This window comes from Saccopteryx bilineata, chromosome 1 (genome assembly GCF_036850765.1).
Source record: "Saccopteryx bilineata isolate mSacBil1 chromosome 1, mSacBil1_pri_phased_curated, whole genome shotgun sequence".
Classification (NCBI taxonomy): domain Eukaryota; kingdom Metazoa; phylum Chordata; class Mammalia; order Chiroptera; family Emballonuridae; genus Saccopteryx; species Saccopteryx bilineata.
The window spans coordinates 346,554,813-346,579,445 of NC_089490.1; the positions used below are offsets into that span (position 1 = coordinate 346,554,813).

The following is a 24,633-nucleotide window of genomic DNA, read 5'->3' on the forward strand; positions in this document are numbered from 1 at the left end:
TTTATAGAAAAATTCCAACTAGTAATATATGCAGAAAGTGACAGAAGTAGAACATCACCATTTTATAACTCCTCATGAATCAATGATCTGGGCAATAATAAAAATCAATCTAAGCTAAAATCATTAGATGAAAAAGCTAATGGGGAACTTCATAAAGGATGAATCAGACTAACAACCTCTAACAACAAAAAGAATCAAGTAGGCCCAGGCCAATTAACTCAGTCATCACTGTCCCCCATCTCCCCCCACCCCCGTCATCCCTAAACACACCGCAGTCAGGACACATACTGGAAACAACCGAAGAATGCATAAGTGGAGCAACAAATGAATGCTTTTTTCTCTCCCTCTCTCCCCCCACATCCCACTCCCCTCCCTCCCTCTCTAAAAATTCAATTTAAAAAAAAAAAAAAAAACCCCAACCAAATGCCCCCTTGAAATTTTCAAATAATTCTCTCTTTTTTTCCTTTTCCAAGTGAGAGGAGGGGAGATAGAGAGACAGACTCCCACATGCACCCTGACTGGGATCCACCCAGCAATCCCCTCATCTGGGGCCATGCTCACAACTGAATTATTTTTAGCACCTGAGGCGGAGGCTCCACCAACCATTCTCAGTGCCCAGGCCAACATGCTCAAATCAATGGCCATGGGAGAAGGGGAGAGAGAAGGAGGGAGAGAGAGAGAGAGAGAGAGAGAGAGAGAGAGAGGAAGGGAGGGAGAGAGATATGTGGGGAGTAGATGGTCACTTCTCCTGTGTGTCCCGGTCAGGAATAGAACCCGGGACTTCCCCATGCTGGGTAAATGCTCTACCACTGAGCCAACAGGCCAGGGCCTCGATATATTTTTATATTAGGATTCTAAGATTTCCTTTGAGAGCATTCTGCTGCTTAAAGACTTAAATACCCTCTTAAGTTTAAAAATAAAAGGTCTTTATAAGCAAGCCACAGCAAAGAAGTTTTTAACTGATACAGGTTATATTTCATTTTGAAAAATGATCTCAAAAAAAACAAAAACGCAGTGAAGAAAACAATCTGAATGCACTTTCACTGGTTTATCCAAGAACCTCCTGTATCCCAAAGACCATGCAAAGATACCAAATTAAGAATCTCTGTCATTTGGCTTAGAAAATCAACAACTTTATCTTAAAACATAAATTCTTAAATTCAGACCCTGCTCCAGAAGATGCGTGAACAATCAAAATTTTATGAATGTCAACCTATGAATTTTTCTTTTAGATTCTCAAAAAATCAGCAACCAAGAAAGGAATAAAACTCACTGCTTTAAAGAAACCCAGTAGGCCCTGGCCAGTTGGCTCAGTGGTAGAGCGTCAGCCTGGCATGTGGATGTCCCAGGTTCAATTCCAGGTCAAGGCATACAGGAGAAGCGCCTATCTGCTTCTCTACCCCTGCCCCTTTCACTTCTCTCTTTCTCTCTCTCTCTCTACTCCTCCTGCAGCCATGGCTTGATTAGAGCGAGTTGGCCCTGGGCGCTGAGGATGACTCCATGGCCTCACCTAAGGCGCTAAGATCTTGGCTGAGCAACAGAGCAACGCCCCACATAGGCAGAGCATCGCCCCCTAGTGAACTTGCCAGGTGGCTCCTGGTCAGGGCACCTGCAGGAGTGTCTCTGCCTCCCTACCTCTCACGGAATTTAAAAAAAAAGAGAAAGAAAGAGAGAAACACAGTAAAGAATTATGACTAGACTGAAGGCATTGACCAGAGAGACAGGAGAGCAAGTTAACTCTGAAAACAAAAGAAGACATTCCGATGCAAACTTTGGTAGTATCCATTCAAGTGCCATACAAAGAGAGGGTTCTGGTGCCAGGTTTATTTCTCTCAGTAAATGAATCAGGTCTGCTTAATTTTGTGTTTCAGATATACAGGGTAGGGCAAAAATAGGTTAACAGTTGTTCAAAATAATATAATAATTAATAGATAATATACAAGAATAAACTGTTTCACATACAACTGTAAACCTACCTTTGCCCACCCCTGTATAATGACATCTGATTCTACACTTGCAAATATCTTGATTATTACCTGGCTTGCCAAATAGCTTACCAACAAGGAAAGGAATGGCTACAGAGAATTTAAAAATCTGATTCCCCTAGCAATTTTGTTTCTCCTTATAAATGATTAAATTGGCATCCTAGTTTTAAATCTCACATGCTTGGGACTCAATTGCTATTAAACAAATCCCAGTCAGTACAGAGGGTCCTCGGGTTCCGACAGTCTCGACATACATTTCAAGTTTACAATGCTCACTCCCATAAAAACTTAAAAACATTGAGATGTGTGTTTAAGCTTACACTGCTAGTGTCGTACTTACTATGTGAGCAAACTAGTTTGGTCGCACACGGCAGAAAAATATGCAGTAATGCAGTGTTATGAATGAGGGAGCTGGCATCCCCGATACCTTAACTACGCCATTTTGGACTGTTAAAAGTGCAAGTGTTCTGTTTGTGTTAGGCTAGGGCAGTGGTTGTCAAAGTGTGTGCCAGGGCGCACTGGTGCACTATAGAAGATTTCCAGGTGTGCCTTATGGTATTCCAGAGAAATATGTGCCTGCTGAGGACCAAAAAACCAACAGGGTTTTTGGAGTTTAGATTTTTGGGGGACAGAGGTGTGGGGAATTGGCTATAAGCTGACAGTCTGCCCAACCCCCCACCTCACTTGCCTGATTAGGTTGCAAAAGGCTGTTAAGCTGTGGTGCTGGATTGTTTACACTACCCCCCATGTTCCCCAGAAAGACTGGAGGCAAGTTTCTTCTATCCTTTGTTTCGTGTAAAGATGATGTATATTGTGGGCATTTTGGATTGATGATTAAACATAAGGAATTATCTCTTGAAGCTTTTTGGATTTCTATAAAAGAAGAACATGTGGCAATATCTAAAAAAGCTTTGAACATTTTACTATAATTTTCAACATCCTATTTATGTGAATTAGGATTTTCTATCCTCAACACAATTAAGAGTAAGAAGAGAGGAATTCTTCAATGTATTGATGAGGAAATGAGAGTTTGCCTTTCAAATATATGCCCAAACATTGAAGAAATTGCTAGGACACATCAGGCTCATGTTTCTCATAAACACAAGAATGAAAAAACTTAACACATTCCTGCCGGGACCTGCTGAATTTACTAAATCTAACTAAGAATGTATCTATATATATTAAAAGATAATTTTTTTGTCGTTTACTTTTTAACCCCTTTTTTATGAATTCTAAAAAGCATAACTCAAAAAATGTAACATAAAAATGTTTTTTAATGTCAGAATAAATTTAATTTTGTTGTATTTATTTTGTTTAATTACCATAAAAGCACACCTGGACTTTATATTTTTTTAATATTTGACTTAATTATTATAATATATTTCTCAGAAATTTGTATATAGTGTGCCTATGATTATTTGTAGGATTTTAAATGCTTCCCGACTTCAAAAAGTTTGAGAACCACTGGGCTAGGGTGTGTTTCAACTTACACCAAAATTTGGGTTACGTCACTATAGGTACAGAACTGTGTTGTAACCCGAGGACACCCTGCATTTTGATGTCAGGCTTCTGAATTTATGAGTCTGAAGGAAAGTCCAAGGGAAGAGGAACACATATGTTAGTGGATCTCTGAGGAGCCCTGCTCCTTGCGCTGTTCTGTAGGGCTGCTGGTGGCAGGAGCAAAAAAGCCTTCAGACCGGAGGTGTGGGGACAGAAGAAACGTGAAATGTGCCTTACTTCTGGGAGGAAGCCAGAGAAGAGGAATGATCAAAGTTTCCAAGGATCAGTCTGGAGCAAAAGGAACAAATTATTGCAGCAGAGCTTCCCCAGTCATGGGAGTGGTAGAATGATCCCTTTGCTCATAAGAAGTACATGGAAGTAGCTAAGAGAAAGTCAGCAGACCCGAGAAAGCTTTGTGGTCAGGATGGTGAAAATGCAGCAGTGACCTGAGTTGGGGGTGACCACATACCAAACTGAAAAGATATATGAGAATGAAGACATTCCCAACCTATGCCTCTGCATTCTCAGCCTCCTGCCAACAGCCCCGTTCTTCAGCCACTTAGACATAAGCCTACTAAAATGAATGCTCAAATTAAAATCAACTTGAGTTAAAAAAAAAAATAAAATTATACTTTCTAAACACCTGAGTGTATGACTTGACATTTGAAGAGGATGGAAACTAACTACCATTTTTCCTAATATACCTTCAAGAAGAAAGAAAAATTATATAGAAAAGTTGTATAATAATGACATAGTCTCTGCATCACAGCTGAGATATCACCAAAAATCAGTTTTAGGTTTAGTCTCCAAATTCAAAATAATCACCGTCAGGTAGCTTTTTAAAACTACCATAATACTAAATATTATGTCCTCCCCACCCCCGTGTTTTTATTTAACAGTTTATATAGTGCAAACATATTTAAGCTCATTATAATATTCTGAGAACTTACCAAATGTCCATTCTGAACAAGACTGCCAGACACCAAATAAGTGACGTGCAGTTGGGCTCCTGAATTTTCCTTTCGCTTCCTTTCAACATAATCATACAGCATCCTGTTCCAAACAGAAGGCACAAGAAAGTCATTAGTAAGAGTTTTTACCTCATCAACTCTAAATCTGTGACTTAAAAATTAGGCATATTAAATCTGGCAGTTCTTCAAATTGTCTACAAAATTTCTGCTCGGTCTATGAATAGAGTTATGTTGGGGTCAACTTAATGAGTTGGCACGGTGGCCCATTTCATAACTGAAATAAAAGGACTCTAGTAATAGGCCCAGACAGAGTGAACATGCAATAAAACAGTAACATACAATGAATAGAACACTGAAGCAAGAATAAGTTCAGTCACTATGTGATCTTAGATAAATTAATTTTTCTAGGCCTCTTAATATCTTGAGTTATAAAACTAGAGAGCTGTACTAGATAGATCAGTGATTCTTCTACTATAGGATTCAGGTGGCCATCTAAAACCCTCCAGCCCCCCAATTTTTAAGTAAAACGTATAATATGTGTTTGCTTTTTTTACAGAGACAGAGAGAGAGAGTAAGAGAGAGAGATAGATAGGGACAGACAGACAGGAACGGAGAGAGATGAGAAGCATCAATCATTAGTTTTTTGCTGTGACACCTTAGTTGTTCATTGATTGCTTTCTCATATGTGCCTTGACCATGGGCCTTCAGCAGACTGAGTAACCCCTTGCTCAAGCCAGCTGCCTTGGGTCCAAGCTGGTGAGCTTTTGCTCAAACCAGATGAGCCTGCGCTCAAGTTGGTGACTTCGGGGTCTCGAACCTGGGTCCCCGCACCCCAGTCTGATGCTCTATCCACTGTGCCACCGCCTGGTCAGAATATGTGTTTTGTGGAGAGACAGTTCAGGGTTTTCAATAATTTCTCAAAAGGGTTCCAAAACATTAAAAATGACTAAGGAAATGATTACAAATGTCCAGCTTTAAAATTCAAGTTTTATAATCACTCAGATTCAATGATGTTTCAGAACTGCAGACTGTAACAGCTGACTCCCACTGCCCAGTACTCAGAGTATTCACTAACCTGAGACTGCCAAACACTACATGTACCAATAATGCTGTTTTTAGTAACAATCCTAAATTCAACAGTTTAACAAAAACAACAAAAAAGACATATCATTTGTGTCTTTTATTTCAAGAAATATATACTGAGCTTCTATAACACACCATACTTCTGCCAAGGACAGCTAGAAACTCAAACTCAAAAATTCCAAGGGAAACTCAACGTACACTGTTGACTACTCTCTTCTGGAAGTGTCTGCTCTCTTAGCTTCCATAAGCCCATATCCCATTGAGTCCCCTGCTACCCTTCTAAAGCCCTGCTGTTTCCTGTACAGACTTGATTACCTCTTTTCCCTAATAGGGTTCGGTCTTTAGCTATCTTTTCACTCTCTATATTAGACTGACAAATCATTTGGGTTTTCCTGGATTTGAGAGGTTTCCCAAGACATGGACTTTTGGTACTAAAACAGACAGTCCTGGGCAAACCAGGATGGTTGGTCTATTTCATTCATCCCCATGGCTTACTTATGATGACAACAACATCTGCTGAAACCCCCAAGCCAGAAATCTGGGAGTCATTATCCTTCTTCTCCTTATCCGGTGAGTTGCCAAATCTAGTCAGTTCTCCCTCCCAAGTAATTCTTGACTCCATGCCCTCCAAATCTCTTGACTGGACTATTTCAATTCCAAGAGTCAATTCTGCACTCACGAGCTTTTATTATCCACAAGGCTGCCACAGTAGTGTTAAAAATGCAAATCAAGTCATTAGGTCAAAAAACTTCACTGAGTGGCTACTTTAGTTCTGCACCTTAGGGAGAGGCAATGAACAAAGCAAAGTTCCTAACTAACCTTTTAGAGCTTACACTGCAGAAAAGAGACAAACAAGTAAATATGTTAAATGGTAGTAAATCTATGGGGAAAAAAGTAATAGAGAGTATCTGAGCAGAAGTTTTGCTATTTTATATAAAGTGATTAGGGGAGGTCTCATGAGCAGAGCCCTGCAGGAAGTGAGGAAGCCAGCACTGTGGCTATCTTCAGGGGTGATGTTCCAGGTAGAAAGAACAGCAAATGTCAAGGTTCTGAGGAAAGAATGTAGACAAGGTAGAAGAACAGAAAGGTGGCAAGTGTGCAGAAGGGAATAAGAAAGAATAGTGGTGACCAAGTACCAGACATGTAGGGATTTGTGGCCCTATGCAGAACCTTTTAGAAGAGTCCATGACTACCCTGTGTAAAATATACTGCCAGAGGGTAAGGGAGGAAGCAGGGAAACTGATTAGGAAGCTACTGCAGTAATGCAGGCTAGAGGTGATGTTAGCTCAGACCAGGGTAGTCACATGGAGGTAAGAAATAAATGGATGAATTCTGGGAAAATTTAAAGGGAGAAACAACAGTATTGCTGATGGGTTGATTGTGGAGTATGTGAGAAAAAGGAGTTATGGATGACAACTAACCAACTCAAAGGATAAAGCTGTCGTTCACTGACATGGGGAAAAGCAGAAGTAGGGGGCAAAAATCAGGAGTTAACTTTTGAAGCATGTTAAGTCTGAGATGCCTATTCGTCATTAAGTGGTGTTGAAAAGGTAGGTGGATATTCTTGTCTGAAGTATTACTATTTATTCAAAACTTTCTGGTAGCTCTCCATCCCCAAAGGATCAACTCCCAACTCCCCAGTAATAACACGTAAGACCCTTCTTGTTCTGCTCCCTTGTATCTCTCACCCTTCTCTCACATTCACACTATTTTCAGCCTTATGAAACATTCTGCAGTCCCCCTTGCTCCTTCTGCCTGGAATGCTTTGCTCAGACCTCATCCACCTACTACCTCATGCAGACAGCAGTTCAGTTACCACCTCTTATGAAGCCATCCCTAAAACCACAGGCCAGCAGGGCACCCCTACCTTCCAAGCTCTAACAGAGCCTATCCCATGTTATTATGCACTTACCAAGTGTGTCAGCACTTACCAAATTGTATTCAAACTACTTAATTTAGATATCTGTCATTCCCACTACACTGTAAGTTCCTTAAAGATAAAAATGTGCCCTGTTAGCATTTTTGTTGATTGCTCTATCTTGTCCTCTTTTGTGTTTCCTTCCACGCAGCACTGCATTAGGAAAGATGAGGTAACACAAATTCACAAACATTTTGGTTTACTTACGCTAGGTAGAACCATGCTAATGGAAGAAATGACAGGCAGGTACCATAACTAGATACTCTCATGCTTGCTAGCTAAATCTTTTATCTACAACTCATATATCATCACAGACATCCTCTATGTACTTGCCTCCCCAAATCCACCCTAGTTCTTTTAGATTAACAGGGAGATCAAAACTGCACAAACTCTTTTTGAAAAAAAAAAAATTTCTGCATATCTTTAGAGTCTCTAGGACATGTTTAATGTGTCACATCAAACATTTTAGCAACAAAATATGCAAAACATTCTTAAGCATGAATGACAACATATATGAATTCTTATAAGATGCATTTCCTACAGACATGATTAATTATATCTTTCCATTTACATTCATTAATTTTCCCTCCTGATCAATTCCACCAATAACTTTTCCTAGGATAAATATAGTGTATACGGTATACTGCCTTGTCTGACCTGATTTAATTTTTTCACTGCATTTTTATGACCTGAAATTATCTTCTATAAATCAATGATGGGAAGGACCTTGTCTATCTGGTTTGCTGTTCTATAACACTATATTAAGAACTAAAAAAGTACTTCTTTACTGAATCCAAGCAAATCAGTATCATTATGCCCAGTTACTACACTCAGTGCCAACTTTAAATGTTTCCACTATAGAAATAAGCCATTCAGAGAAAGACAAATACCATATGATTTCACTTATGTGTAAAATCTAATGAACAAAATAAACAAGCAAAACAGAAACAGACTCAGAGAACAGACTGACAGCTATCAGAAGTAAGGGGGGCTGGGTGAAAAACATAAATGGATTAAGCAAAACACAAAATACAAGCAAACAAACCTAAACACACTTGTTTCATACTTGAAACACTGGTTTGCCCAACAAATGTCACCCCAATAAATTCAATAAAACTTAAAAAAAATCAGAATATTTCAAATGTTAAATAAATAAATAAATAAATAACTGCTTCCACTATAGGTAAAATAAAAAAAGGTGACAGGACACTCAAGTCTCAATTTTCTCATCTGTTAAAAGGGGCTGACAGGCCCTGGCCGGTTGGCTCAGCGGTAGAGCGTCAGCCTGGCGTGCGGGGGATCCGGGTTCGATTCCCGGCCAGGGCACATAGGAGAAGCGCCCATTTGCTTCTCCACCCCCCCCCTCCTTCCTCTGTCTCTCTCTTCCCCTCCCACAGCCAAGGCTCCATTGGAGCAAAGATGGCCCGGGCGCTGGGGATGGCTCCTTGGCCTCTGCCCCAGGCCCTAGAGTGGCTCTGGTTGCAGAAGAGCGACGCCCCGGAGGGGCAGAGCATTGCCCCCTGGTGGGCAGAGCGTTGCCCCCTGGTGGGCGTGCCAGGTGGATCCCGGTCGGGTGCATGCGGGAGTCTGTCTGACTGTCTCTCCCCATTTCCAGCTTTAAAAGAAAAAGAAAAAGAAAAAAGAAAAAAGAAAAAAAAAGGGGGGGGGGCTGATAATACCCATCACATTGAATTGTTAAAGAGAGTATGTGATACATAGGTGGGACATAAAAGTGAGACTAAGAGACATTGATAAGAGTGTGGTGGTTAGGGGGGAGGAGAGGGAGAGGGAAAGGGGGAGGGGGAGGGGCACAAAGAAAACTAGATAGAAGGTGACAGGACAATCTGGGTGATGGGTATGCAACATAATTGAACGACAAGATAACCTGGACATGTTATCTTTGAATATATGTATCCTGATTTATTGATGTCACCCCATTAAAAAAAATAAAATTATTAAAACCCTGAAAAAAAAAAAAGAGTATGTGAGATAAATGTGAAAATATCTACCATGCTTCGTATTTATTCAACAAACATTTATTGGCACCTATTATGATCCAAGCACTAAAGATACAATGATTATGGCATACTGTGTTTTCTGAAAACGGCTGCAACAATGTCGCCCATCCCACATGCTCTTCCGTGTCTACCCAGAGAGAGGTGGACTCCATCCTTATCCCTGAATCTGGCAAGGCTACTGATTCATTTTAACTAAAAAAATAAAGCAGACATGATACTGCTTGATTTGTGAGGCAATCACCTTCTGCCTTGTGCTGGAGTACTAGCTTTTGAAGTCTTAAATGCTGTGTTAAGAAGTTTGACTACCTGGAGACACTATACTCTGGTAGATATCCAGGTCATACAGACAGACCACATGCAATGTCTGGTCAACATCCCCAGCCACAGTCCCAATCAATGACAAGCATCAACTGCCAAACATGTGTACAAAGAATCCTACTGATGTTAAAATTCCAGCCACCGAGGCTTTTCAACTGAGGCACCAGACACCATGGAGCAGAAATAACTTATTCTCACTATGTACCACCTAATTCAGGGGTCAGGAACCTTTTTGGCTGAGAGAGCCATGAATGCCACATTTAAAATGTAATTCCATGAGAGCCATACAAAGACCCATGTACGTTATGCATTATCCAATAAAAATCTGATGTTGTCCCAGAGGACAGCTGTGATTGGCTCCAGCCACCCGAACCATGAACATGAGTGGTAGGAAATGAATGGATTGTAATACATGAAAATGTTTTATATTTTTAACGTTATTATTTTTTCATTAAAGATTTGTCTGCAAGCCAGATGCAGCCATCAAAAGAGCCACATCTGGCTCCCAGCCATAGGTTCCTGACCTAATTTGAAAACAATAGTGTATTCTTATTGTGAGGACTAAGGCATTTTTAACATGTTAACAAGCACTCAATATGCAAAAACCTTAAATAAAGTGACAATTATTCGAGTAAACTAAAACTACAAAACTCTTAGAAGAAAACACGTAGATAAATCCTTTTGACCTTGGGTTAGGTAAAGCCTGTTAGATACTGTATAAAAAAAAAGCAAGCAACAGAAGGAAAAAGAACAAATGAACTTCGTCAACAATAAAAACTTTTGTGCTTTAAAGAACACCATCAATAAAGTACAAAGACAACCCACAGAATGGAAGAAATTTCTTGCAAATCATATATCTAATCAAGGTCTAGTGTCGAGAATATATAAAGAACTCTTACAATTCAACAATAAAAAGACAAATAACCCAATTAAAAAATGGACAAAGGATCAGAATAATATTTCTCCAAAGAAGATATACATACAAATAGCTAACACATACATGAAAAGATCAAATCAAATCAAACTGTAAATCAAAACCATAATGATACCACTTCACACCCATTAGTATGGCTAAAATTAAAAAAGACAGATAACCAAGAGTTGAAAAGAATATGGAAAAATTGGAACCCTTGAACACTGCTGATGGGACTGTAAAATAGTATAGCCACTTTGAAAACAGTTTGGCAGTTCCTCAAAATGTCAAAAATAGATTTATTATCTGGCCGAGGAATTCCAATCCTAGGTATATAAAGAGGAAAACTGGGAATACATATCTGCACAAAAACTCATACTCAGATGTACACAGCAGCATTATTTGTAACACCCAAATGTGGAAACACCTAAATGTTCATCAGCTGATGAACAAACAGATAAACAAAATATTGTTTACCCATATGTTCTGGGCTGAATTGTGTCCCCCAAAAAGAAATGCGACCTCCTAACCACCAGTACCTCAGAATATGACCTTACTTAGAAATGGGATCTTTTCATAATCAGCTAAGATGAAATCATGCTGAAGGAAATGGGCTCCTAATCCAGTGTAACTGGTATCCTTATAAAATGGCCATGTGAACACAGGGAAAACAAATGCCACATGACAAAGGCAGAGACTGGGGTCATGCAGCTACACGTCAAGGAATGCAAAAGACTGCCAGCAAACCACCGAAAGCTAGAAAGAGGCAAGAAAGGATTCTCTCCAGGTTTCAAAAGGAGCATGGCTCTGCTGACACCTTAATTTCAAACTTCTAACTTCCAGAACTGTGAGACAATATATTTTTGCAATTTTAAACCACCAAGTACAGTTATGGCAGCCCTAAGAAACCAGTAACACCATATGAAAGAATAATTCAGCCATAAAAGGGAATAAAGTATAGCAGGTCCTCAAATAAGGTAATTTAATTAAAATACTGATGAATACTGTAGGAACTTAACTCTTATTTACTGTATTAATGAGCCTATGGTGAAATTGGTTTCAGATGATGTTAAGTGGGGATTTACTGTCCTGATACGTGCTATATCATGGTCAAACCTTGGAAACATTAGACTAAATGAAAGAAATCAGACACACAAGTTTACATATCACATAATTCCATTTATATGAAATGTGCAGATTATGCAAATCTATAGAGAATCTACTAGTAGTTGCCTAGGGCTGGGGGAAGTGGGAGACAGAATTCAGGAAAAATGATGAGTGACTGTTAACATACAGGGTCCTTTTTGGGGCTGATGAAAATGTTCTAAAATTAATTGCAGCTATGGCTGCACAACTCTTTGGATAGACTAAAAATCATTATACATTTTCAGTGGGTGAATTCTATATGAATTCTATCTCAATAAAGTTGTTGTTTTTCTTTTTATTTTATTTATTTATTTTTTTTAAATTTTATTTTATTTATTCATTTTTGAGAGGAGAGAGAGAGAGAGAGAGGAGAGATACAGGGGGGAGGAGCTGGAAGCATCAACTCCCATATGTGCCTTGACCAGGCAAGCCCAGGGTTTTGAACCGGCGACCTCAGCATTTCCAGGTCGACGCTTTATCCACTGCGCCACCACAGGTCAGGCTGTTTTTCTTTTTAAATATAAAAGAAACACATATGACAGAGTTAGGGAGGGATGATGATACCTGTAATAAAGCATTAGGGGAGGGCTGTTCCAAGAAGTAATGTGTGAAATTTGGGCTGAAACCTAAAGGATGATGACAGCTCGGAAGAGAGCATTCCAGGCAGAGGGAATGGTATCAATGTCCTGGGGTGAGAATGAGCCTGGCGTAGTTGAGGCAAATATTGCTAGAGTATAAAAGGGGTGGAGAGTGGTGTGGGATGAAGCTGGTAGACAGGCAGGGGCAAGAAAGTGTGTTAATTCTATAATACACAGGGTAGCTACATAAAATTGCAGGATACTTTATTTCATCTCCAGTATGCACCTTTAAACTCCAAAAGTTTATAATAGTAATAGGTACCTCATCTCATATTTAAACATACATAACCACAACAAATAATGACTCTTGCAGGTGTCCATTCCTAGAGTTACCCAAACCTCTTGGTTTGGGACAGGACGGTCTTAGCAACAACAATCTTAGATAGTCAAACTCCTTCAACTGTCAAACAGCAACTCAAATAAAGCCAAATCAACCCACTCTAGAGACTCAAGGGATATTCCCACCACTTAAAGATCCTATGATTCAAGGAATAGGAAAAAAGACCACCTTTAGGGATAAAATAAACTAAATGAGTGGAATGCCAGTGGCTGAGGCCAGGCAGGTCCACATTGGATTTGGGCAGACGGTAGAGAAACTGAGGGGCCAGAAAGCGTTGGGCCATTTCTGTTTAATAGAGTCTCGCAACAGCAGACAAGCAAACCAGCAGGGGAAAACCACTTCTCAGGCAAACAGCAAAATGGCCCCTCACAGTGGCGGGCAGGCAATTGCAATCCACTGCCCTGAGGGCAAGCATCCATAGCTTTACATAGCCTATACACACATGGTGCTGCCCCATGCTCACACATTAATCAGGCAAAGTACAAGCGGGCAACCCTAACAGAGCTGTTTTCCCAACAATGAATATTTAAACTCAATATATGTGTCCTCAACCTGTTCATCAATTCTTCCCCCTGGGACATGGACAACATCTGCACATTTGCAGGTCAAGAAATTTTGAAGTTAATTCAAAAGCTTACTTTTTTTCCCTTTTCAAGTAAGGACAAGTAATATGGCAGACTTCAAGAGGAATGCTCTGCACCACTCTAAACATCTCTGTTACAGTTTCACTTAAAAGGTTCTCCCCATCTTATACTGTTATACAGCTTATGTCAAAACACCTGTTGACCTCATTATGGAAATATTTCAGTAACACCCAGAGATGGGTGTAAGAAGCATGTGCGCAACTGTAATAAAGATTAAGATAAACAGATGTATAAATCTGAGATGTAAACAAAATTGGATATCCCATTTAATAAATCTGAAATAATAAAGTGATGTTAAACAGAGGGCAAGACTACAAATAAATCCAGCAAATCACCTAAATAATAAAGTAGTAAAAATAGTATTCTTTCCCATTTCCCAGAAAAAAAAACACAAAACTCTAACCTAGAAGCTATCTATAAAGCTATAAACAAAGCAAAACAACAAACAAAAAACTCCTAAGTGATGAAAATTAGTAGTAAATTGGACTTACTGTTTGGCCTGGTTAACATGAACTCCTAGTGTATAGCTCAGCCATTTATATGTCACCTGCAAAAAAAAGGAATTTTTTTCAAGTGAGAGGAGGGGAGACAGTGAGACAGACTCCCACATGCACCCCCACAGGGATCCACCAGCAAACCCTGTCTGGGGCCAATGCTCAAATCAACCAAGCTATTTTTAGCTCAAACAAACCAAGCTATCCTCAACACCAGGGTCCAACCCTGAACCAACTGAGCCACAGGCAGTCAGAGAGGATGAGGGGGATGCAGGGAAGGAGGAGGGAGGGGAAAAGAAGCCAATGGTTGCTTCTCTTGTGTGCTCTGACCATGATTTGAACCCTGGATGTCCATACACCAAACCGACACTCTATCCACTGAGCAAACCAGCCAGGGCCAAGAAGGAATTTTTAAAACATTTATTAGATGGCTCCAGAGTGCAGGTCAGTTCAAAATGCACCTAAACATTCCTAGCTTTGCCTGACCAGTGGTGTCGCTTTGGATAGAGCACTGACCTGGGACGCTGAGGTCCAGGTTCAAACCCGAAGTTGCTGGCTTGAGCACAACTGAGCTCAAGGGATCATAGACATGATCCCATGGTCGCTGGCTTGAGCAAGGGGTCACTGGCTTGGTTAGAGACTCCAGGTCAAGGCACATATGAGAAGCAATCAGTGAACTAAAGTGCCGCAACTATGAGCTGATGCTTCTCATCTCTCTCCTTTCCTCTCTCTCTAAAAAAAATTGATTCTTAGTCTTACATGATATGCCTTATAATAGATGCTGCCCCAGTTTTCCCACAACCATCCATCTGGGCAGGTAGGACTGAGATATTTATCTTACAAATACTAAGAAATTTGTTTTACAGACCAATTAATGTAAATAATCTAAAAAGGAAGGCTGAATATACATCAAAGCCAAAGCCCTCCTTTTTCTCACACTCATTGTTTTTACTAAGGCTCTTATTTCACATTCTGTCCTTTTTTGAGGACCACCATCCAAGACTATCCTAAAACTCACCCAGAAGCTACATTATTTTGAAGTGTATAACCCAGAAAAACCTCTAAGGAAAGTTGTAGCCATACAAAGGAACATTAAAGGACCTAAGTGGTGCAGGGATCAGGGAATGAAATGAGGTGGATGAATACTGTATCAGAGATTAGATTGGGAACTCTGATCTTCAAGTCTAGATCTTCCTCCCCTTCTTCCTTGAACTCTCCTGTCACTTTTCTCTCAAAGTCTTCCAATTCTAAATGCTGAGTTTTCAATAGTTATTAAGTTAGGCAAAGGCAGTGCGATGTGTATGAAACATTATTAGCAAAAGAGACAGACCTAGGCTGGAAAACTGACTATCCCTTACCAACCACAAATAAAGTATTTGGCTCCTCTGTCTGCTTCAATTGCCTTTTCTACCAGCCTCTGGGTGGGTCCCTGCAAAAAGTGCAATCATGTGCATCCTAAACTCACAGTAGGTAATCATCACGATTTGCCAAGTGCATTCACATTCATTGTCTCACTTGATCTTATCTATCCCTGTGAGGCAGGTCAAGCCTGTATCAATACCAAATTTCCAGTAACAGGAAACCAACTGTCGGAAGGTTAAACAACTTGTCACTTAAGCCTGGTTACATTTCAACTGTAAATTTGGGGCTTTAAATGCCAGCCACCTTATCAAACAGTTGTACAGGCGCCTTGGAAATATTAACAAGAAACGCCCCTCCCTCCGCGGCCCCTAGTCGGTGCAGTGCCCAGTACGCCCACTCAAGGGACGAGGGCTGCCGCGCGCGCCGAGACCTCTCCCGAGAGTTCTCGCTCGCCTGAGGCACGAGGCGTGGTGACCTGTCTCCCTCGGCTGGTCCTCACGAGACCACACGGAGAGGGGACAGGACTCCGCCGCCCTCGCCGGGCCCCAGGCGAAAACCCGCGTTTCCCAGTCCTAGCTCCTCACGATCTTGTTCTGGTCCATGACGAACTCGTCTATATTTTCCAGATAAATCTGGTCCGCCATGGTGCTGCGGCGCCGTGCCCCGCAGCTTCTGGGTTCCCCACGCCGCCTGAACCGCAGCTCCCGCCGGCGGGAAACGTCCTTCCTTCCCCCTAGGTCGCGGGTCGTTTCCCACAGCAACAGAGGCGACGCGCTACGGCGGCCTGCCGAGGGTCAAATTAATCTCAGAGATGGCGTAGGCCGAAGTAGGCGGAGCTAGAGGAAGCGGAAGGACGGGAAGAACTAGGAGAGTGGGCGTGGTCTGAAGGGGCTGTTTGTGGAGTTCGAGTTTGAAACCTCACCACGGCCGGTGAGTGACTGACTCAGGGCAAAGTATCTGACCTCTAGGTATCACAGTCTTTCCATCTATAAATTGATAAAATAATCCTTGTCCTTTCATATCTTAATTAAACAAATGTTTATCAAGTACCTATTCTATTACAAGCAATGCTTAGGCACTGGGGACACAGCAGTGACCAATAAAGAAATAAACAAGCAATTTTAGTAGAGTGATGCCAGCTGGGATAACGTACTGCTTGTTATAATATAATCCCTCAGAAATTAGGGAAGGTTTTCCAGAGGGGATGGGAGAGGGGCAATGGTTCTGTAGAGGCAGGAGCGTTTGTGGGAAAGAGAAAAGAGTTGACTATGGCTGAAATGTTGGGAGAAGGGGCCAATCAGGAGTGATGAAACTTGGGAGAAGCCAAATCATGCTACCCTGAAGGCTGTGTGTAGGGGCACATGAACTTTAAGGAAAAGTTTTCGTGTTGGGGAATTTTAACTAAAATTTCTATTAACATCAGCCAAAAATCCCTTAATAATTGATTTCAGCATAAACACTGTAGCTAAATATGATGGCATCTTTATTACATGCGGCTTAAGTGTCTGTTTGTCGCCGATAGCTTATTGGTTGCTTGCGTAACTGTACTAGCCAATGGGGTGAAGTTGCCACGGCATTCAAATAGTCCCGCCTTCTGGCATGCCACCTCACAAATTGAGGTTAAAGATTGGAGCAATTATTATGCTGTTAAGAAATCTTAATACCAGAAGGGGTCTTTGCAATGGTACAAGACTAGAGGTTCTCCAATTGAAAAATAATGTCATAATAGCTAAGTCTTTGACTGGCTCCTCTAAAGGTGAAATACATGTCATTCCAAGAATTGATTTGGCTCCATCTCAAACAGGGTTGCCATTTCAATTGAGACGTAGACAATTTCCTGTAAAACTTGCCTTTGCTATGACCATCAATAAGTCTCAGGGCCAAACGCTTAAGCGTGTTGGCATTTTTTTTTTTTTGTATTTTTCTGAAGCTGGAAATGGGGAGAGACAGTCAGACAGACTCCCGCATGCGCCCCACTGGGATCCACCCGGCACGCCCACCAGGGGCGATGCTCTGCCCACCATGGGGCGATGCTCTGCCCCTCTGGGGTGTCGCTCTGCCGCGACCAGAGCCACTCTAGCGCCTGGGGCAGAGGCCAAGGAGCCATCCCCAGCGCCCGGGCCATCTTTGCTCCAATGGAGCCTTGGCTGTGGGAGGGGAAGAGAGAGACAGAGAGGAAGGAGGGGAGGGGGTTGGAGAAGCAAATGGGCGCTTCTCCTATGTGCCCTGGCCGGGAATCAAACCCGGGTTCCCCGCACGCCAGGCCGACGCCCTACCACTGAGCCAACTGGCCAGGGCCATATGTTGGCATTTTTACCTGAGCCTGCATTTGGACATGGTCAACTTTATGTTGCCTGTTCAAGAGTTTGTGAAAGAACGGATGTAAAATTAAAAATAACTGATGGTCCTCTGCAAGGCGAGCTTAAAAATGATGGAAAGATCTACACAAGAAATGTTGTGTACAAAGAGATCTTTGACATGTGAATTAACATTTTATTATTTAAATCACCTTTATTTATTGAGCTAGCGGTGGCTCTTAAGAAATGTACCGCCAGTGGTTTCTTTCATTGCACTCTACTTTAAGCAATTAAGCAAGTAGATAGGGGGAAACCCCGTGGGGCAGTAAGCAAAGGGGCATCCTCGCCGCCTGCCCTGGGTAATTCAGTTTGAATTAGCAGATACCCTTGCACAAATCATTTTAATTACAATTTATAATATCTAGAACAGCGGTCATTTCGTATGACCGCCGGGCTTTCTAGTAGTGGATAATGGAGCAGGCTCTATAGGAGTTAAACCCTAGAATTGAATCCTGGTTTTGATACTGTATTTGTTGCTGTGATCTTAAGTAAAGTTATTTAACCACTGCATGCCTATTGCCCCATCTATAAGATGGAAATAATAATAGTACCCACTTCAAAGGTTTGTTGCAACATGTATTCATTTGAGACATAGCAAAAGCCTCAGAACCAGGCACTGCTCTGGATACTGGGGTGCTGGGCGTACATCTCTGATCAATAATACAGGGAGTCTGTTTACAAGTACCTTAACATTCTTGTGAAGATACTTAAGTGAGGGATGGTAGTGGCTTAAAATAGGATAATGGTAGTAAAAATTGAGAGAATCCAGTGACTTGGGTTTCTTTTTAGAGTCAGCAAAACCTGCTGATGCATTAGATGAGTGGAATGTTGGAACAACAGGAATCAAGGAAAATGCCTAGATTTAGAATAAAAAATTTTAGGTACATGATGATGCCTTTGACTACTGAGATGTGGAAGATAGAACAAGAGCAGATAAGAAAATCAAAGAATTCTATATGGCCAGAGTTATAAACAACTATATACATAAAGTCCTCACACCATGACTGTACACAATAAAAATCAGTAACATCCAGGAACACTGTACCAGGTGCTTTGACAGAAAGATTTCATTTACTTTTCATAGCATCTCTGCAAATGGATTGTTAGTCTATATTTTATTGACTAGATTGCCAAGGCTTAAGAGAGGAGACACGGATTTTTTAGGTCACAGGGTTAAGTGGTAATGCTGGAATTGGAACACATTTCTTGTCATTGCTCCACAGGAGTGGGATATAAATAAAGATAATTGGCAGGAGTCTTGATACTATTCCCCACTCCAACAGAGGCAGATAATATAATATAGAGTACCTAACCCAACGTGGTCCTAGATATGCCAATATTAAAAGACTGGAGAGGTGTCAGAAGGGGGTGAAGGTTATGAGTGGGTAAATGGTAATGGCCAGAGACTTGACTTGGGGCGGTGACCACACAATACAGTACAAATGATGTGTTGTAGAATTGTGCACCTGAAACATATAATTTTGTTATCCAGTGTCACCCCAATAAATTCAATAAAAAGGAAAATAAAGTTAACAGAAAAAAAAATATTGCATGACTTATAGAAGCCAGATAAGTAGTTAACCTTGGAAGGGTAGAAACTGGAAGGCTTCTGAGAAAAGGATAATGTTCTGGTTCTGTATCTGGATGCTGATCTCATGGTTTATTGAGTTTGTGAAAATGATTTTAATTGTACATTTCTGATATGTATAGTTTTCCAAATGTGTATGTTCACACTAATAACACGTTTAAGAAAAGTGATCATTTAAGGAATCTTAACTACTGTGCCAAGCATTCTCAAACCAGGAAAATAAATATAGGTACAGGTGTTAGAAACAATGGGTTTAATGTTAACCTTGGACAAAAAAAAAAAAAAAAAGAATTCTGGGAAGAAGGAGTAAAGGGCAAAAATAGATCTCAGGCATGGGATTATCAAATAAATGACTAAAGGCATTTCCAAGTCTGGGGTGGAGTAGTGGGACTAGATTGGGACTAGAAAAAAGGTCCCTCTAAAGAAGGGACAATAATATATAGTGGTATATTGATAAATGTTTAATAACCAATTAGCCAAATTAAAGAGTCTCTGATTTGTAGTGGTTGCCAACTTCTGTGGTGTGAATACTCACCACAGCAGATTCCCAGTCACCGATCCCAATGTCACAGAACACAGTTAGGTAGAGATGTAGGACATCACCCCATTATTTCCACCGTCCAAGTACAATAGACATGGGGATGTAAAGTACAGCATAGGGGGTATAGTCAATCATATGGTAATTACTAGGTATGGTTCAGGCAGGTACTAGACTTATTGGGGGATCACTTCATAAATTATATAAATGTCTAAATGTATACCTGAAATTAATATAATATTGAATTTCAACTGTAATTGAAAAATAATTTTTAAAAGTACAATAAACAAGTAACCACAAAGCATAGATGGTAGTACAATGTAGTAAAATAATGAGGAAGTGACAATATTTGAAGGTTTGTTGTCTTAGTTTTTAATATAATTTAATTTTAAATTTATATTACCTAATTTTTAGTAATGGCTTTGTTTAACAACTGACTTGTCAACTTTCTGAAACATTGATGTTCCACTCTCATAAGCAGGTACAGGTCAGCTCTAGCACACCACTACAAACAATATACACTTTGCATGCTTGAGGGGATTGAAAGTAACATGTCCTGTACTTGGAAGATAGCTAAGTGCTCTATAAATGATAACTATTACATAACAATACCTAGCTACTATTAACTATATGCCAGGCTCTGTTCCAAGTGCTTTACAAATATTAACCCATCTAATCTCTGTAAGAACCCTAGAAAGTAAGGTTATTATTATCCCCTTTTTCAAGATAAGTAAACATTAGCACAGAGAGGTTAAGTAGTTTGGCCAAAATCACAAAATAACTGGCAGAGACAGAATTATAACCCAAGCAGTCTGGCTCTAGCATCCATGATCTTAAACATCGTGTTTTTCTATCTTATTATTATTTTATAACTGCATGTAGGAAAGCCAATAATAAATACAATGAACTCTAATTCATTTTTTTTGTAAAAACTTGGGAATCCTTGAGAACATCAGTAAAATGAGAATTGCTTTCAGTGGAAGCCAAGTAACAAATGGTATGTATTGATTATCTACAGGATGTGGGAACAGACTCCAGGCAAACAGGAATTAATCTTGGAAGTTGTCAGGGCATTTGATGGGGGTTGTGAGGAGACAAGGGGAGGGAAAGTTAGGGAGCAGAGATCTTTGACAAGGTTTAAATGTCAGTAAACAATCCTAGGACTGTGTCCAGAAGATTAGTGTTTTATCTAGATAATGCCTGAAAGCTCAGGTCTAGGATCAAAAGTAAACCAGAAAAGAGGATCCCTCTGTATTTTCACTCCCATAAACCACTGGTGTGAAAGTCTTGTACATTGCTGGGGTGATAACTAGTTACACTGAGCAACTGTCACATTGTGGGTACCTTCCTAGAATGTACTCATTTGATACTCAAACAACCCTGTTAAATTCTACTACTCCTTCACCAAAAAAAGACCCAAATTTAAATCAATGTTATGTTAGTAGGAAAAGTGAATAGGAAATTATTCCATTTAGGTTCCAAGACAAGGTTTTCTTAAACTAATAACTAAGTAGGATTTTTTATATCTGCAAGCTGATGGCAAAAACAGAGTGCCCTCCACCCCCAACCTTGCTTTATTTCTAATAATAACAACAACTAACACAGCAGCATCTAATAGATTCTCAGTGAATGTTTATCGACTTAAGTTCAATTACACTGAAGACAGTGAGATTTGGGGTGGGGGGGCACTGGATTAAGAAACAAGGAGAGCCTGACCAGGTGGTGGCGCAGTGGATAGAGCGTCAGACTGGGATGCAGAGGACCCAGGTTCGAGACCCCAAGGTCGCCAGCTTGAGCACAAGCTCATCTGGTTTGAGCAAAAAGGCCCAACAGCTTGAACCCAAGGTCACTGGCTCCAGCAAGGGGTTACTTGGTCTGCTGAAGGCCCGCAGTCAAGGCACATATGAGAAAGCAATCAATGGACAACTAAGGTGTTGCAACGCCCAATGAAAAACTAATGATTGATGCTTCACATCTCTCTCCATTCCTGTCTGTCTGTCTCTGTCTATCCCTCTCTCTGACTCACTCTGTCTCTGTAAAAAAAAAAAAAAAAGAAAAGGAAACCTGAAATGTTGTTCACTCTTACTTATTCATGGAGTGTGTAAAGTGTGCAAGCACCACGCTAGGCCTTTTACTTGAATATTCTTATTTCATCAGCAAAAACAATTCTATAAAGTAAGTAAATATTATTACTGACCTTCTATTATCCCTGTTTCACAGATGAGGAAACTGGAGCTGAGAAAGAGTAAGTAACTTGCCCCAAACCATAAGGGAGTAAGTGGTGGTGGGCCATGTGTTTATGCTCAGGTATGCCCAAAGCCCATGATTTTTTTTTTTTTTTTTTTGGTATTTTTCTGAAGCTGGAAACGGGGAGGCAGTCAGACAGACTCCCACATGCGCCCGACCGGGATCCACCCGGCACACCCACCAGGGGGCGATGCTCTACCCATCCGAGGTGTCGCTCTGTTGCAACCAGAGCCACTCTAGCGCCTGAGGCAGAGGCCATGGAGCCATCCTCAGCACCTGGGCCATCTTTGCTCCAATGGAGCCTTGGCTGTGGGAGGGGAAGAGAGAGACAGAGAGGAAGGAGAGGGGGAGGGCTGGAGAAGCAGATGGGTGCTTCTCCTGTATGCCCTGGCCAGGAATCGAACCTGGGACTTCCACACGCCAGGCCGACGCTCTACCACTGAGCCAACCGGCCAGCAAAGCCCATGATTTTTATTCTCTCTTTTTTTTCCTTCTAGATGTTTAAACTTTTATAAGAGTCTGTTGCCGGGAACCTGTGCGACTAGTAATTCCAGGTCCTGAGGGGGAATGATGCAAAATGAAGAAAATAAACTTAAAGAGAAATAGGATGGGATCAGGAGGCCTCTGCAAGCTGATGGCAAAAACAGAGTGCCCTCCACCCCCAACCTTGCTTTATTTCTAGGGCAAAGAGAGTCATTAGCAAATCAATGATATCTTTTTATCATATTTTCAAGGCAACCCAAGAACTCTCCCAAGTGCAGAAAACTCCCACCATACATAACATCTTAACTTCACAAACCAAAGAATTGCCTCCAGTCTTTCTGAGGGACATGGAGGATAGGACGAATGCAAACCATCCAGCACCACAGCTAACATGGAGGTGTGAGTAAAAACAGCTTTTAGTAACTTCACTAAGCAAGTGAGGTGGGAGGTTTGGGCAGATTGTCAGCTTACTGCCAGTTCCCCACACTTCTGTCCCCCAAAAATCTAAACCGCAAAGACCCTGTTGGCTTGCAGTTCCCAACAGTCTGTGTCATTTTTATTGTCAGAAAAAATAAACTCATTTTTATTTTGAAAAAATGGGGCATTAATCCTGACCTGCGATGGCGCAGTGGATACAGTATCAACCTGGAATGCTGGGGTGGCCTGTTCAAAACCGCAGGCTTGCTCAGTCAAGGCATATATAGAAGCAACTACTATGAGTTGATTCTTCTTGCTCGCCCTCCTTTTCTCTCTCTCTCCTCACTCTAAAATCAATATAAATAAAATATTTTTTTCAAAATGGGTCATTTAGTAATGTAAAATTAATTTATCTACTTATTCCAGGCATCTGTAATGTTTTTCATATTGGAATGTAAAAGGCAAATCTCCAAAACTGAAAATTATCACCATTCCTACCAATACCTTAAATGCTTCTTAAAAAAAAAAAAAAAAAAAAGACAACTCATTCCTTGTTCCTTAAGGATGAGACTTAATATCAATGTTAAGAACAAACAGTTCACAACCAATCAACCAAAGTATTTGCAAAGCAAAGGAGACCAGACAAAACTGTTGGAGATAGCAATGTCAGCTGACACCAACCAGCAGTGGAAGCCTTCCAATCAAGACTCTTTAGCTTCCATGTCTCAAAAGAGTACCTAAGGTTGCTGTTAGAAATAGAAAGCTGACCCTCCTTCTTCCTCCTCTTCATCCCCAAAATGATTAAAGTCAGAAGGTCTAACGATTTGGACAGAGCATGGGCGGGAAATCTAGATGGGACTCACTCAATACTGGGGGGAAGATAAAGTCAACTTATATGTAGGCAGGATCTCCAGACTTAGAGTAGAGGAAGAGAGCCAGGCCTCTGACCAGGAAAGGGGCCTGTAGGAACAGCTCAGGAACTCCACAGGCCTCTGGGAGATAACATTCCAGGCAGGGGAACAGGTCAGAACCAAGGAGTACAAGATTAAGAATTATGACTTTCAATAGCCTTTCTATATGCCAACAATGAAACATTTGAGAAAGAACTCAAAAGAATAATCCCCTTCACAATTGCAACAAAAAAAAAAAAATACCTAGGAATAAACATAACAAAGAATGTAAAGGACTTAATATAACAAAAACTATAACCATTGTTAAGGGAAATCGAAAAAGATATAATGAGATGGAAGAATATTCCTTGTTCTTGGTTAGGAAGAATAAATATAATCAAGATGGCCATATACCCAAAGCAATATACAAATTTAATGCAATTCCCATCAAAATTCCAATGACATTTTTTAAAGAAATGGAGCAAAAAATCATCAGATTTATATGGAACTATAAAAAACCCTGAATAGCCAAAGCAATCCTAAAGAAAAAGAATGAAGCTGGGGGCATTACAATACCTGACTTCAAACTATATTATAGGGCCACGACAATCAAAACAGCATGGTATTGGCAGAAAAATAGACACTCAGACCAATGGAACAGAATAGAAAGCCCAGAAATAAAACCACATATATATAGTCAAATAATTTTTGATAAAGGGACCAACAACACAATGGAGAAAAGAAAGCCTCTTCAATAAATGGTGCTGGGAAAACTGGAAAGCC

The 24,633-nt window shown here is 40.7% G+C and overlaps 1 protein-coding gene and 1 long non-coding RNA gene across 4 annotated transcripts in view; one reads left to right on the forward strand and one right to left on the reverse strand.

Annotated features, from left to right (window-relative positions):
- The window catches only part of POLD3 (DNA polymerase delta 3, accessory subunit), a 59,347-nt gene extending 43,254 nt beyond the window's left edge, over positions 1 to 16,093 (reverse strand). For both annotated transcript variants that reach the window (XM_066250121.1, XM_066250114.1), the window contains exons 1-3: positions 15,915 to 16,093; positions 13,966 to 14,021; positions 4,436 to 4,538 (exon numbers count right to left, since the gene is read on the reverse strand). In XM_066250121.1, coding sequence (XP_066106218.1) covers positions 4,436 to 4,538; positions 13,966 to 14,021; positions 15,915 to 15,974 — 219 coding nt within the window. In that variant the 5' untranslated portion in view covers positions 15,975 to 16,093. The remainder of the gene's footprint in view (positions 1 to 4,435; positions 4,539 to 13,965; positions 14,022 to 15,914) is intronic.
- Positions 16,094 to 16,207: 114 nt separating this feature from the next.
- On the forward strand, positions 16,208 to 24,263 carry LOC136317435 (uncharacterized). Of its 2 annotated transcripts, XR_010727874.1 has the most exons (4): positions 16,208 to 16,260; positions 22,034 to 22,058; positions 22,558 to 22,940; positions 23,387 to 24,263. It is a non-coding gene; the product is annotated as an uncharacterized lncRNA (long non-coding RNA). The 2 variants fall into 2 exon arrangements; XR_010727873.1 differs by having other exon boundaries at positions 22,558 to 24,263.
- The last annotated feature ends 370 nt before the right edge of the window (positions 24,264 to 24,633 follow it).